The 15,710-nt window shown below is 37.8% G+C and overlaps 1 protein-coding gene across 11 annotated transcripts in view; it reads left to right on the plus strand.

Moving 5' to 3' along the window:
- Positions 1 to 15,710, plus strand: part of LOC132400639 (kelch-like protein 29) — a 436,778-nt gene that overhangs the window by 262,988 nt on the left and 158,080 nt on the right. For all 11 annotated transcript variants that reach the window (XM_059981820.1, XM_059981810.1, XM_059981815.1 and 8 more), the window contains one exon: positions 13,758 to 13,905. In XM_059981820.1, the coding sequence (XP_059837803.1) occupies positions 13,758 to 13,905 (148 nt within the window). The remainder of the gene's footprint in view (positions 1 to 13,757; positions 13,906 to 15,710) is intronic.

Here is a 15,710-nt window from a genome sequence, read left to right on the forward strand (position 1 = left end):
GCCTGGCTTCACTAATCTCCTTCCCTTCCTCCCCCCTTTTTATTTGGGCGTCTTCCCCCTTCCTTTCCAGTACTGGAATAGGATCTTGGCCTGAAACATCAACTGTTTGTTCATTTCCATGAATGCTACCTGACCTGCTGGGTTCTTCCAGCATCTTGTGTGTTTTCCTTAAGTTTACTTATTTCTAGGAGAGAAAAAATCTCAACTTCCAGCATGGTTCTGGAGTTCTATCATTTGATCTCCTCTTAAAGATCCAATTGAAATAATTAATCTGTATAAATCTAATTTTGCCCCTTCAACATTTAAAAAAACTAAATTATCAAAGCACATTTTGTCACAACTCAGTGTTACACTTTGGTTAAAAACATACCCATGAGGCATCTAGGAATGTTTTGGCACATTGAAAATAGCATATAAATACAAGACGTTATGTTTTGAATATGGGAAATTGGCAATTTAGTTTATTATTTTCGTATGTACACGAAGAACAGCGAAAAAACTTGACTTGCATACCATTCATACAGATCAATTCATGGTAACAATACAATAAGATTGTACAAAAGAAATAAAATTATTCATAATAGTGTTATATCTACAGGGAAATTACAGTGAAGGTCGTAATGAGATGGATTGTAAGGTCAAGAGTAGGTTAAGTAAATTATCCCACCACTTGACCATTCAATAGTCGGTTATAAGGGCTTTGAAGTTGATCTTGAACTTCAGTAAGATTTAAACTTCTGCTGATGGAAGGGGGAGAAATAAGAAGTTCAGAGGGGTAGAGTCTTTGATTATGCCAGCTGCCTTACCAAGACAGTGAGAAGTATAGTCAGAGTTAATGGAGGGGAGGCAGATTTCCATGATGTGGTGATTTGTGTCCATAACTGCAGTTTCTTGTCACAGACAGAGCGATTGCCCTACCAAACATAACCTTTCTGTGGTATATCAATAAAAATTGAGTCAAAGTGGACGTGCCAATTTTGTTTATCCTCCCGAGAAAGGTGAAGAGCTGGTGAACTTTCTTGGCCAAGGTGTCTATGTGGTTGGACCAGGACAGGCTACTGTCGATGTTCATTCCTGGGAACTTGAAACTCTCAACCATCTCAACCTCAGCACCATGTATGTTTCCCTCTTTCCTGAAGTTAATAACCATCTATTTTGTTTCCTAGGCATTGAGAGAAAAGTTGTTATCATTGAACCATGAGAGACTTTGGGGTACATCATTACTGGCGTTGTGACTCCCTAATATTGCACAGTTACTTAAGAGTTCCTTGTAACATATCAACAACTAATTGCCACTTCATTGCACCTTTGAGAACAATATACAGGGGTGTATACTAAATTATTATAAAGGCACAGCACATAAATATAAAAGCTGCCTTTCTTTTTCATAAATTAAATATAAGTAGAATCATTACTGTGGAATGTTTCAACACCTTCCCCTTCTATCGAGTAGAAGCTACTAAAGCTTGAAACATAAACCACTGGGTTCAAGGACAGTTTCCATTCCGTTGTTAAGACGATTCTTGAACTGATCTTTTGTATGAGGGTGTACGGCTAATCTTTCAATCAAGCTCATCATGACCTGTCACCCAATGTAACTATCGACACTGTAATTGTAAAATTATATTCTGCATCCTGTTGTTATTTTTTCCATTTGTCCTGTGGCCCAATAGGTAGTGGCAAGCACAACACTGTACAGCAGCAGCTGTATGATCAGAATTTGATTCACCCGGCCATCTGTAAGCAGTTTATACATTCTCCCCGTGATCGTGTGGGTTTCCTCCGAGTGCTCTGGTTTCCTCTCACGTCTCAAAGACGGGCGGCTAGAGTTAGTAAGTTGTGGGCGTGCTGTGCTGGCACTAGAAGTGTGACAACACTGTGGGATGCTCAGCACAATCTTCGTTAATCTGATTTGACACAAATGACACTTTTCACTGTATGTTTAAATGTACATGTGACAAATAAAGCTATGCTATGAAAACAAAGCTTGTGGCTGTATCTCGGTACATGTGATAAAATAAACCAAATACTGGCTTATTATCGCAACTTGGTCTCAACTTGCATTGTACACCCAAAGCCAAAGCATGCCAAAGACTGATAATGGCAATATGAGTAGTTTTGTTAGTCCTGTCCCATATCTTGGCTTGCTTCACAATGTCAAAGACATCGTATCAATGCACAGTCAATTGACAACTACCAAATTAGAGAATTTCCAAAGAAAACAAAAAGGTGGGTCGGTCAGAGACTGATGTCAGAATTACATTGAGATACAGTACTCTCCATTATTCACGTTTAAAGGGCAGAGTTACTTTGGCAAGCTGTAAACATATGGCCCAAGTTCAAATAGGTAAAGTTGTTTTCAGAGTTGCTTTGTGAAAACAGCATCTGACAATTGAACGGCATTGATATTCCTGTATTTGGGAATCTTTTATAGTTTGAACTGGCTATAGAAAGTTGTATCTTGCTGCTTCAAATGTATTTCCTTTGTGATAAAGTGTTAATTATTGCTAATCATTATGCTACAGAAGATTGTCTATTACAATAATGATACATCATTAATTTCAATTGAAGGATTTTAAAATCCTTTTTTCCTTATACTTTTTGCCTCCTTCTCGCTCTTTTCATAAAAGAATATTTTTCAAATTTCTTCCTCAGTATCTAAGATGACACTTTATTCAGCCATTTAGTTCCTGGTAGCTCTTGTGTTTTATTTCTCAATGATGCAATCTCAATGAAGGAGATGCGCAATGATTTGCCACAATCTTACAGAGCCCAAATGCCCAATTCCACATATGAGTAATTTTTCAGTCATTCTTTTAGAAACATTACATTAAGAACATTAAAAAAACCTAAATGAGGTTAATTATCAGCAAATGGCATTAGATGGCTTAATGCAGAATTGGTTTTATCTCTGTCAGTATACTATATGTTGATAGCTCTTAAGTGTTACTTGTGGATGTGATGCAAGACAAAGGAAATGTATAACGCTGTCATATTAACAAATTACTGCATGGCAGCTTGTGCTTTATAGAGTTGGAAAAATATTTACTGCAAAGATACTATTCTGGCTCTTCTCGTTTTGGCGGACAATTCATTTATTTACAGTTTGCTACTACTATGTACTGTTCATCTATCTCTATCACTTCATACAAAATGTTGAGTACAGATGTAAAAGTCCACGAAGGTGGGATGTGATGGCGAGCATTCCATTAAAAGGAAAGTGTTCAAAATGGATGATTGCAATGCTGGCTTCTTGAGCAAAATGTAATAATTTCCTCATGTCAGAAAATCAATTGTGCAATGTAGATATGTGAATTTGACAGCTCTGCAAACACTTAACCCCTTGTTAATTAGAAGTGTCAATTCTTTTCTGCGAGAGCAGGACAAATTCACATGAGGATTTGTGATGTTCACTATCTTCAGTATTTTGCTTTGCAGCTTAATATTTGTTGTTTCGAAACAGAACAGTGTTTGAATCTCTGTGGATCAGGTGGGCACTGCCATTTGATCGCGATCATGCAGCTTAATTTAATGTGTGCAATGATACTTCTGTTTAGATTTCATTTCTATAAATAGGATTGATGGATATAGCTCCAGATTCTCTTAACACCAATATGGATTGGCATCACTGCATCTCAAGAGAAAGTATCATTTAAAAAGCTGATTCTTTAATAGCATTTATTTCATTCTTTACTGTGACTATATGCCCAGTATAGTGACTTGTTTATTATATTTTACACATACTCTTCAGTGTAAGCCATGGAAGAAGTTCACTACTATTTAACTTTTTTGATTATTGTTACCTCTCCATTTCTCTTGCTACACATGCAGCTAGACAGCCCTTTGCTTCTGAAAAGAATTGTGCAATTTGTGCTAAGATTTACAAGCATTAGAAATTAACACTCTCCCTGCTGATACACCAGTGCCCCTGAACGGAAGCTCCCACAGCGGAGTGGATATGGCAAAATCCATCACGGGTAAAGACCTCCATACTATTGAGCACGACTACATGAAACTCTATCGCAGGAAAGCAGCATCCATCATCAGAGACCCCACCAATCAGGCCATTCTCTCTTCTTGCTGCTGCCATCAGGAAAAAAGTGCAGGAGCCTCAGAACTCATACCATCAGCTTCAGAGACAGCTATTAACCCTAAAACACCAGTTTCTTGAACCAAAGGGGATAACTTCACTTAACTTCAATTGCCCCATCATTGAAATGTTCCCACAACCTATGGAATCACTTTGAATGACTCTTCATCTCATGTTCTCGATATTTACTGTTTATTTATTTACTATTATTACTTTCCTTTTTTTTGTATATGCAGAGTTTTTTTTTATTTTTGCACACTAGTTAAATGCCCTAGTTGGGTGTGGTTTTTCATTCAATCTGTTGTTGTTGTTATTCTATTATGGATTTATTGAGTATGCCCAGAAGATAATGAATCTCAGGGTTATGTATGGTGATATATATATATATATATATATATATATATACTTTGATAACAAATTTATTTTGAATTTAGAATTTTTGAACTTTTGCACACTGGTTGAATGCCCAAGTTGGTGCTGTCTTCCATTGATTCTATTATGGTTATTATTCTACGGATTTGTTGAATGTGTCTGTAAGAAAATGAATCTCAGGATTCTATATGGTGACATCTATCTACTTTGGTAATACATTTGCTTTGAATTTTACTTTGATAAACACAAGTTGTCTCCGAATATAGTTACGGTTTGCTGATCTGTTATTTTGCTCTGCAAATTGGCAAAAACAACCCTACTTAGTTGGAAACCCATTCCTAATCTGAAATTTCCTCAATAATCATCAACTGAATTGATGCTCAATTAACCTATTCAAAAAATCTCACCAACATTGGGTCTTCTATTATCTTGGCCATAAGTCGATAACTACAAAAGTAACAGCATTAATTTATCCTGCTCTTAGGTTTTAGTTTTTTGTGAAACTGGCAGTCATCTGTACACCTTGCTGTGAAATGTGATTTGGCCCCATTATTGATATATTCAAGCCATTTCCATTTTTTCTAAAGGTTAGTTAGAATAAGCAAGCAATTCAATTCTCATATAGACTCCAAATGTTTCATCATACAGATGTAATTAGGCAATTTAAGTCTCTGTTTTGAACCTTTAGCCAAGTATTTATGATGACATTTGAGAGTCAGGCAGCAATATCGAATCCTGTGCCAAATCAATTCAAGCTTTTAAGCAGAAAATATGCAAAATTTCAAATAGTAGCAGATTTTTTTAAGAAGTCTGGGTCCATGCAGGACTGAGAACCAGAATGGTGGTGGATGGATTGCTTAGCCATATCATACAATATCAGAAATGTTAGAAGCTATTCCAGCAGTCCACTTTAAAAAAAAATGTAATTATCTTAGTTCCATTGCATCTTAAAGCTATTATTTTGCAAAATATATTCATGCATGATTAATAAATAAGCTTGCAGAAATATTGTCAAGGAGAATTTTGGCCAGTGAAGGACAGAAACCAAGTATAGGGAACAAACATTTATAGGAAAGAGCGAGGGAATGATTGTAGCAACAAAATGTAAAATGTGGCATATTTTGAGAAGAGAATTCTGACTTCTTCTTTCCAAAAGCAGGTAGCCCTTTTTATTCCGGAGAATATGCATTACATTTGATGGTATGAGATACTGCAGATAAATCTGAGACCAATCTATTCAAATTCTGGTAAAACAATAAGACTGTCACATGGCCTTTATTGATTTTTTGTATGGCATCATGGTCCTTGAATGAACCAATATAGCATAATGATGTACCAAGGATAGCCTTGGGCATTACACATCAAAAAATCTCAGTTCAGACATAGTGTCGAATTATTTTAGCAAATCATGGCAGAAAAGTGATGATAATGAACATTTTATTTCAAGAACATAAAGTGTATTCATATTCTTCAATTTATAACAGAAGTACAGAAGGATTAGATCATTTATAAGGTATGTCTTTGAGTTATAGTTTGCGCATTACTGAAAGCTTTCTTTTTAATTTTGTTACAAACACTTAGAACTGCTATTCTTAACCTTCATTTTCCAATATTTCATCAATAGTTTCTCAAGGAGATTGCAATGAAATTGATTCTGCATAAATAATAAAGGCACCAAAATCCCACAAAGCAAATTTTGTCTTGTGTAAAACTGGAGCTTTGTTAAAGCAAAGAATAATTGCAAAATGCTTTAGCTTCACTTTCAAACCCTTTGATACTTTCCACTATCTGGCCACAGAGTCTCTAGATATCTCATTAAGATAATGAAAGCCAATAAGATTGTTGCTCCGAATTTCTGATTTGGGCTTGTAATTCATGAAGAGTAAGTTTGAACGAGAAATACAAGGTGCAACTGTTAGCAGTATTTTAGAGTGCTGGAAGTGACCGGATTATCAACTTGAATAAAATCCTGGAAGATTGATTAACAATTGTATTGTGTTTGTGTTCAGCATTTGCAGTCTTTGATTTATCCCTTTCTATAGGTAATGTGAGATGACCAGGAGATTTTGCTATTCTGCCCTCACCTCAACCTACCCATGTGTTTCATAAAACAGAAAAAAAATCATGCAATATGATCACACCTTCATATTTTGAGAGCAAAGTAGGGCAATTTATCAAAAGGGTTTGTTGCATTGTATTATACAAGTTCTTCTAGAATCAAAAAACCATTGGAAGTCTTCTACAAGCACAAAAGATTCTGAAATCCAGGGCAACACACACAAAATGCTGGAGAAATTCAGCCGGTCAGGCAGCAGATAGTTGACATTTCGAGCTGAGATCCTTCATCAGGAAAAGCTAGGTGATAGGTAAACCCAGTTTGGAGAGTGGGGAGAAAAGCAAGGATGAAGTAAGAATCTTGGAAATGATGATTGGAAAAGGGTTGGAGAGGAATGAATCAGATAGGAGAAGAGTGTGGACCACGAGAGAAAGGAAGGTGGAGGAGGGCACCAACTGGAGGTGCTAGGCAATGAAGGAGAAGAGGTAAGAAGCAAGATAGAGGAGGAAATGCCAGAAGGAGAAATTGATCTTCAGGCCATCAGATTGTAGGCTACCTAGATAGAATGTTAGGTGTTGCTCCTAAAACCTGAGGGTGGCATCATCATGGCAGAAGAAGAGGACCAACATGTCGAATGAGAATAGGAATTAAATTTCCTGGCCAGTAGGAAATTCTGCTTTTTGTGAGTGGAGCAGAGATGCTTAATAAAGTGGTTCCCCAACTTATGATGAGTCTCACCAATGTAGAGAGGCCACAGAGGGAGCACCGGGTACAGTAGATGATCCCAACAGATTTGCAGGTGAAGTGTTGCCTCATCTGGAAGCACTGCTTGGGGCCCTGAATGAAACTAAATGGATAGGTATAGCAATTCTGTCACATACAGAGGTACGTGCCAGGAGGGAGATGAGTGGAGAGGGACATATATATAAGGGGATTGTGGAGGGAATGATCCATGCAGAAAGTGGAGAATGGGAGGAAAGCAAAGGTACATTTGGTGCTGGGGTCCTGTTGAAGATGACAGATATTGTGGAGAATGATGTGTTGGATACAGAGGATCATGGGGTGGATAGGTGACGACAAGAGGAACACTATCCCTGTTAAGATGGAGGGAGGATGCGGTGAACATGGATGTCGAGGAGATGCAGGTGAGGGCAGCATCAAAGGTGGAGGAAGTGAAACCCTGTTCTTTGAAAAAGGAGGACATCTCTGATGTTCTGGAAAGGAAGGTCTCATCCTGGGAACAGATATAGCTGAGATGAAGAAACTGAGAAAAGGGAATAGCATTTTTGCAAGAGACAGAGTGAAAGAATGATTGAGATCTCAGAGCAGTTCTTTAGCTATTTTAATTGGGAGAGGAGGTCTGGCAGGTAGTCTGGAGTACAATACAGTTCAGCTTTCTGTAATTGGGTGTGCCTGCATGATGAAAAAGGACTTTGCTGTAGATGTGGCCCTATCTGCTTTGAAGGCAGAGCATCATATAATAGAGTGCATTGTTAAAATGGATTGTAGGTCATCATTTGAGGTTTTCTACATCTGTTGAGAGAGAGAATATTCAGCAGCTCACAACAATGACTTTTCAACGAAATTGAAGAAAATTCGAAGTAAAGTTGCCATCAAAGCACATACGTGTCACCTTATACATCTGAGATTCATTTTCTTGCAGCCTTCACAGTAAATACAATGAAACACAATAGAATCAATGAAAAATTGCAGAGAAGATGGACAAACATCCAATGTGCAAAAGGGAACAAACTGTGCAAATACAAAAAGAAAGCAAAATAATAATAAATATTACAAACATGAGACAAAGAGTTCTTGGAAGTCAGTCTTAGGTTGTGGGAATAGTTCAGTGTTGGGCTGGGTGATTTTATTTCCTCTGGTTCAAGAGCCTGATGGTTGAGGACTAATAACTGTTTCTGAACCTGGTGGTGAAGGTCTTGAAGCTCCTGTACCTCCTTCCTGATGATAGCTGTGAGAAGAGAGCATAGTTTGGATGATGGGGTCCTTGATGATCCATGCTACTCTCTTGCGGCAGTGCTCCTTGTAGCTGTGCTCACTGGTAAGAAGGGGTTAACCTGTGATGGACTGTCCTGTATCCACTAACTTTTCAGGCGTTTCAGTTCAAGGGCATTGGTGTTTCAATACCAGGCTGTGATGCAAGGTAGAAGTAAGTTGTAGGTTACAAAGAAGGGAGAGAGAGATGAGGAAAATAAAAGTGCTGTGTATGATAGGGTGGAGACCCTGAGAGACTGAGGGTCACAAGTAGTAGTGCTGTTGCTGATGAAGGCTAATGATTACAGATGGCATTTATTGTAGATAGTTTGTTAGAGTCTGCCCGTAATGTTGCTGGCATTTAGAAAAGCATAGAGAATACTTAGTAGAGAGTAAACCTACTGTTCCTTTCCTGCTGCCAACTATTTTATAGCTCCAAACATGATTTACTGATTAAATTTTATTGACCTGAAACATTGTCTCATCTTCTCTCTCCACAAATACTGCCTGCCTTGCAAAGTTTTCTGTTTTCCAGTTTCCAAGGTCTGCTATTTTTTTAAAGAATTAGATCCGAAAGGAAACAAGACTGGAAAACTGTTATACCTAGTAGTGAATCTGCATATATAATCTGTAGAATAGACCATTAGCTCTCGTCTCAGTCCACTGTGAAATTATAGTTCTGTCTTTCTTCAATGGACCCCTTTCAATATGAATATGAAATGATTCCTATCTTTAACCATATTTAATTGGCAAATTAGAATGGAAAATTTTTGAGGCTGGGATAAACAAAGAGACTTTGACAAGTATTAAAGAAAATCTTCAGGAATGTTGTAATACTCATTGCAGTATTTATTAAATTTGGATAATTTTTGAACATTATAAATCTGCTAATCTCGCTGTATTGGTTAGCTCTTGCTTCAGCCACTGGGATCTCATTCTCCCCTGTTTTATATTATGAGCCTACAGTCATCAGCAGGATAAAATTATAAAAGTAGAGGTTTTGTGGAGATCAGAGGCAGTGAATGCTTTGCAGTCAATGGAATCCATGTCTAAAATGACCCAAGAACATAAGAAATAGAAGAAGGAGTGGGCATATCAGCTGTTTGTGCCTGCTCTACCATTCAAAAGGATCATGGTACTTTCCTGCACCAATACATATCCTCGATTCCTTTATATCAATTCTGCTTTTAGCAACTGCATGATCTGCTGTCATAACAAAGGAAGAGAAAGCAAATTACTGTTGCCATTATGCTGGGCAGTCCAGTACTCTCCCGTGCTCTTGGTGAAGGTTAACCAGTTAATTCTGGTTCATAAAGTAGGGTTTGCTTGGTCAATACTCATCAGTGCATGGCAGAGAGAAATCAGGAATATTGCTGAACCAAAGGAAACAGGTTCTTAAAGAAAGTTTTTAGAACAATTGTGGGCATGCAGCTGTGTGCAGACATGTATGCAGATACATTTGGCTTGCATTTATTGTATTGAAATGGAAGGAAAACTCTCCACATTGGGCGATGATAAATTATTTCATGTCCTATCGATCAAAGTTACTAATTAAGTGAACCATACCATCACAGCAGAATTCTGGTGCAGCAGAACGCAAACCAAGTTGAAAACAATTCCACAGAATTAAATAGTTTGAAAGGCATTTTAATACTGAGTGCAGGGAAGGCAGGGGTGTATTTCTGACTCTGAACAGTCATTTACCTATTTGGTTGTCCTTAATGCAGTTCTTACTGATATGAAATGGTCCTTTATCCTCATTCCCTTGAGAGCATTCATTCAAATCAGAATAACAGTAAGAATTTGATTGATCATTCTGCAGCGGACATCAGTGGCCGCATTGCTACTTAGCAATGATTGAATGCGTGTTCATTCTAGAGGTGTATCTTCTATCAAGCTCTTATCTTCAGAAATTTTGCTGTATCTGTAAATTGTGACTGAACGGTAGTAAAGCAAAAATCAAGTATGTTTTCCAGTTCAGATTTAATACCACAGGCTAAATATATGAGACTTGAGCATTTTGACATTTGGCTTATTTGCTCATGTTTAATTTTTAGAATGCAACCTGCTTCACTTTATCCAGTTTTTATTAGAGCCTAATGTGAACTTCTTATTGCATTCTTACTGGAAAGAAGAATTTATCTGGGTTTATGATGGTGCTACCGAAGATGTGCGACAGCTTACTGGTAAATCATAAGGCAAGAGAGTTGACTAAAAGCGTTACTTATAACATCTTTTCTGAAGCAAGTTGTGGTGAACTATCGCCGCAGGCGGAGGCGAGGCTGGTTTGCGGGATTAGCCATGCTGAGACATTGCAAGGCACAACAGGTTTGAGCCGGGATCGCAGACGGATTTCGTTTCATTGTCAGAGATGGGGCAAACGATTTGGAGAGGAATCAATGAGGAAGGGTTTCGATGCCCGTTCACCTCACCCCGGTGTGAGGTTGGGTCATTCCAAGTGCCCAGCCGATTTGGCTAGACGGAGAACAGTTTTGGGCCGGGTAGCCCTATCACTTCACGGTGCCGGGATCCATGTCCTAAGACGTGGCACCATCCGGTGTTTCGACAATTTAAATGTCGGCCCAGGTAGGCTGGAAGCCCGAGTGTCAGGTACAGAGATGAGGGTCGGGCTGATTTCACTCGGTCTCCCGTCAATGTTTATTCCTTCCTTTGCACGCCAAGGCTGTGAACTATCCGGCTGTGGGTTGTGATGAACTGCGGACCGAGGTTTGTGCCTACACCAGCTGCTCTGAGAGTGGATCTGGGTCTTAGTCTGGTTTGGGATGCTCTTGGCTTGCTTCCGTTTTTTGCGTGATCTGTGTGTGTGTGTGTGTGTTCTTTTTCTCTCCTTCTCTGTGCAATGGTTTTTGGTCTTTTTTTCAATTGGGTTATTTGGATTTCTTGCTTTGTGGCTTCCTGTATAACTTATGCATTCTTTGATAATAAAGATGCTTTGAGTCTTTCGATAATTGAGCAGTTTTGGCTAATAGGTCTGAAAATACTTATTTTTAAACTAAGAGAAGTGTTACAACCTTATTTTGTAAACCTTCAGGAGGAAGCTGCAGTCTAAACATAGAGTTGCATGATACTACTTCCAGGTCATGAGGGAGTACTTAGTTTCTCTAATAGTCGGTTTTAAGATAACTTTATTTGTCATCAGCATGGTAAACTTTCTTTTGCTCAGCATAATTGCCACTTTTAATTCTGTCTTTCTCTCAACTGCTTCAACAAGAAATACAGTACGGTGAACACAAGATTTTGAATCCTTGTTGTTACAGTGGAAAGGCATTTGTCTTTATCCTGAATTGTCCTTGTGTGTTTTATAAACTCATATGCAGTTTTGTACTTGTGAATGATTTTCCTCAACTTCTGTCAAAAGCATTCCTTGAATTTGGACTGTGTAATAAAGCACAATTTTGATCAGTGAGCATTGTCTAGTGTAGATAACTTCAATAATTTGTGTCAGGCAGGGTATGTATCTAAGCTTCTCATTACAGTTCTGAATTGAGACTTGGTCTACACATTTCTGGGAATGCGACTATTTCTAACTGGTGAATCGTGATCCCTGTAGCTTATGTATCTACTTGGCAGTCTGTCCTAAATCCACATTTACTAAATCATGTAGCTGGAAGAAATATCCCGTCTTTGTTATGGTGCTTGAACAATGTGAAATAGAAACGTAGAAACCTATAGCACAATACAGGCCCTTCGGCCCACAATGCTGTGTCGAACATGTACTTAATTTAGAAATTACCTAGGGTTACCCATAGCCCTCTATTTTTCTAAGCTCCATGTACCTATCCAGGAGCCTCTAAAAAGAGCCTATTGGAACCACAAAAGGGTCTTTAAGTGCTCTGTGAATGTGTCTGTGTGGTTACTTGACCTCATGAATGTGCTCTGCAGAGCTACAACTGAACCACACTGCTGGGGTATATTCATCAAATCTAGAGGGGAAAATAACCGTGCACCTACGTAAGGGAGAACCTCAAATTCTTTGAAGAATTGGATTTAGCTATTGCCTTACGCATCCTATTACATCTACACAAATTACACTATGAATGCTTTGAGACTCCTAATAGTTGGCAGTCAACGGGTTGCTATGATGCAATGGTTTTAGAGTGCTATGTGCTTGAGTAATTACTTAAACATATTTTGGAACATAGATGTTGACAGGAACATTGATGTTTATTGCCCATTCTGATGTACTCTCTTGTTGAATCACAGAAGTCAAGTTCAAGTTTAATTGTCACTTAGCCATACATGAATACAGCCAAACAAAACAGTGTTACCCCAGGGCCTAGATGTGAAGCACAGTACCCACAGCCACACACAGCACAAGGCACAGGGAAAATTGGCTATACAAAATTTTCAAATCAGAATCTCAACCATATTGTAGCTGTGTTTTAGTTTAATCTCATGAAAACCCATTGATTTTGAATGTTTTCTTTATATTCTGCACAAGCAGCTGGTCAGCTTAAATACCACACCATTATCCTTCTATTTCTTGGTAGATCTGCTGCAGTGGGAGTATAACTAGCATAAAGATTATTTGATTTTTACTGTTGTGTATTGTTCTTACTTACTTATTTGCTTGGTAATATATAATGAACAGTTTGAAAAAAGTATCTGTGAGATGACTGTTTTTCCATGTTAAAATGAATGCAAAATATTTGCCCTCATTCATTAACATTGTTTGGTACATAGAAGAATTATGCCATATTAAAAAAATTATCTTCAACCCCTATTCATGCTGAGTCCAACTAATTTTACGTTGCTTACTCTTTGAAAATCCATCCGCTGCGTTAATTATACACTTGGGACAATGTTACGATTATTAGAGTAGAAAATATATTCTGGATATTGTCAAGTCATCCGCATATTTTTCACATTAACAGAGGTTCAACCAATGTAAGAACTGGCTTGTGGCATTTTGGTTTTTTGGGCAAAAATTGGAAATTTAAATAAAATCAAATGTTGAGACCACAATGTAAATAGTTAACCATAGAACACAATGGACTCAATATCCTAAACGGGTCAGCTTGCCAAAAGTCAGCTATAATTCACTTTGACATTCAATTTACTGGCATGAAGAAAAGAATAAATGAAAGTATTAATTCGAAACTGATGTAATTACTGGAAAGTAACAGTCTACAGAGTAAATATTTGTAATATATTTTCAAATGTGTCTCATATCTACATAATGAGTCATAATGTCTAAATCTCTATGTTTTTTCTTCATAAATACAGACTTCAAGCACTTCTAAGATTGACAGTCAGACCCAAGGACAAATGCTAAATAAAAGTGTGAGATGGGGACAAACTCCTATCAATCAGTCAACTCCCTGGGACACTGATGAACCACCATCCAAACAAATGAGAGAAATAGAAAATGCTGGTAGGTTTTTGTTTGCTTGCCTCCAGGAGAATGTGTAAAGTCCCACTTCCATTTTATTTATATATTGTGACGAAGCAGTTCAGTGGTTCTTTCAAAAGTTGAAATGTAGCTTCAAAAATGTTTAAAAAGTGGAACTGTTGGTTGAGATTTTTAATCAAAGCAAGGTATTGTTTATTGTTGTAAGCATTCTAAGCAAAGAAATTGAGTCTGTCCTGTCCAAAGTTATGTTAAATACTTCCAGCTGGAGTTTTTTTTTATACTGTTATTGTGAGAATAATCTCCAAAGTTTTCACTTACCAAAGCAATATTTATTTACCCTGATGATTAATGGCAAGCATTTTAGTATACTATATATTGTGGAAAAAAAGAATCACCAAAAATTGTTCAATTATTATCAGATCAAGTTCAGTTAATGCAGTATTTTGTGTTAGTTTAAAAAGAACCATGTTAGAAACAGGCCTTGGCACAATTAGCAACTCTCAGAAGTCAAATTGATTACCAAAAAATGAATCTGAATTGCAAGTTTTTAATGAATGAGCTTGTTTGGGGACCTTCCAGGATTTGATAACGAAACAGTAGTCAGCGATGGACCAGGACAAGAAAGCTCAAGAGAATTTCTTGAATGCAAGGCAGACTGGAGTTTGTTTTTGAGTACCAATTCGCGCAAAGAAAAAAAATAGGATGATTTATAGTTCAGTTAAAGAAAAGATTGTATTCAGAGGTTGTTGACTGTTCCACTAATGCTCTTGAATGGTACAGCCTTAACAGTCTCCACACTAATCTCTCCATGTTCAAAATAAAAATACCAGCTTTAAAGTGCTTTATAGTAATAAATTACTGGTGAAGAAGAGTCAATGCTGCATTGAAGGCAAGTGCATTCGGCAGTCTATAACACAGCAAGTCTCACAAAATATCTTTATGTGGCACAGGAGCCTAAAACCTTTCATCACTAAATGCACTTTTCATGTTAAAATCTGAGTGTTCCTGTCTGCTCCAAACTACTGTGCTAAATTCTTGACATGATGACCTGCAAAAATATGTTGCAAATGGAATTGGTCTTAGCATTTGTTCCTTTGCAACTCATAAGTTATTTTATGACTGACAACTTTTGATTAGCGGCCTGCCACATCCAATCTGATCTGCGAAGTAGGCAATCACATTATTGTAAGTAGGTTTCTTTTAGCTTCCCCCAAAACAGGCACAGGCACATTGAAAATGCAAGCTCTCTAAAACAAATCTCCTGCCCATTCTTCTCTATGGTACTTTTATGAGAAGTAATACTGAAACACTATTCACAACTCAAAATGAGGAGCCATAAAAGTTAGTGAGCCATGTAGTTTTAAGGAATTGCTAACAAAGTTTCCAAATCTCCTGACTCCAGAAACTCTTTGCAAGCTGGCCTGGTGCCAGAGCCAGTTGGAGTTTCAGATCTGACAAACAAACTGCACTAGGATGCCCAGCATGCAGCCACAGTTCTCCAACTCAGTTCAGTTAGGTCAACTGTGCATTTCCATTGAGCCAATTCATTCTTCAGTATCTTATGTGCACTTGGTTAGAATGCAGCTAATTTGACATGTGGAACTGATGTGTTAAATGTCTTCCCCCATTGTTTCTCTTTTTCCAAAGAAGCCAAATTTGGAATCTGATTTCATAAAGGAGGCAGACTGCTGCTCTACCTCCAGATGTTTGCAGTGGGGTGGGAATGAACCACAACTGGTGGTGTGCAAGAGTCTGATCCAGGGAATTAATAGCTGTTAAAAGTCAATATGGTGATTAACTGAGAGGTTGAGAGATTACAGTGACGA

The sequence above is a fragment of the Hypanus sabinus genome, chromosome 10 (assembly GCF_030144855.1).
Source record: "Hypanus sabinus isolate sHypSab1 chromosome 10, sHypSab1.hap1, whole genome shotgun sequence".
Taxonomy (NCBI): domain Eukaryota; kingdom Metazoa; phylum Chordata; class Chondrichthyes; order Myliobatiformes; family Dasyatidae; genus Hypanus; species Hypanus sabinus.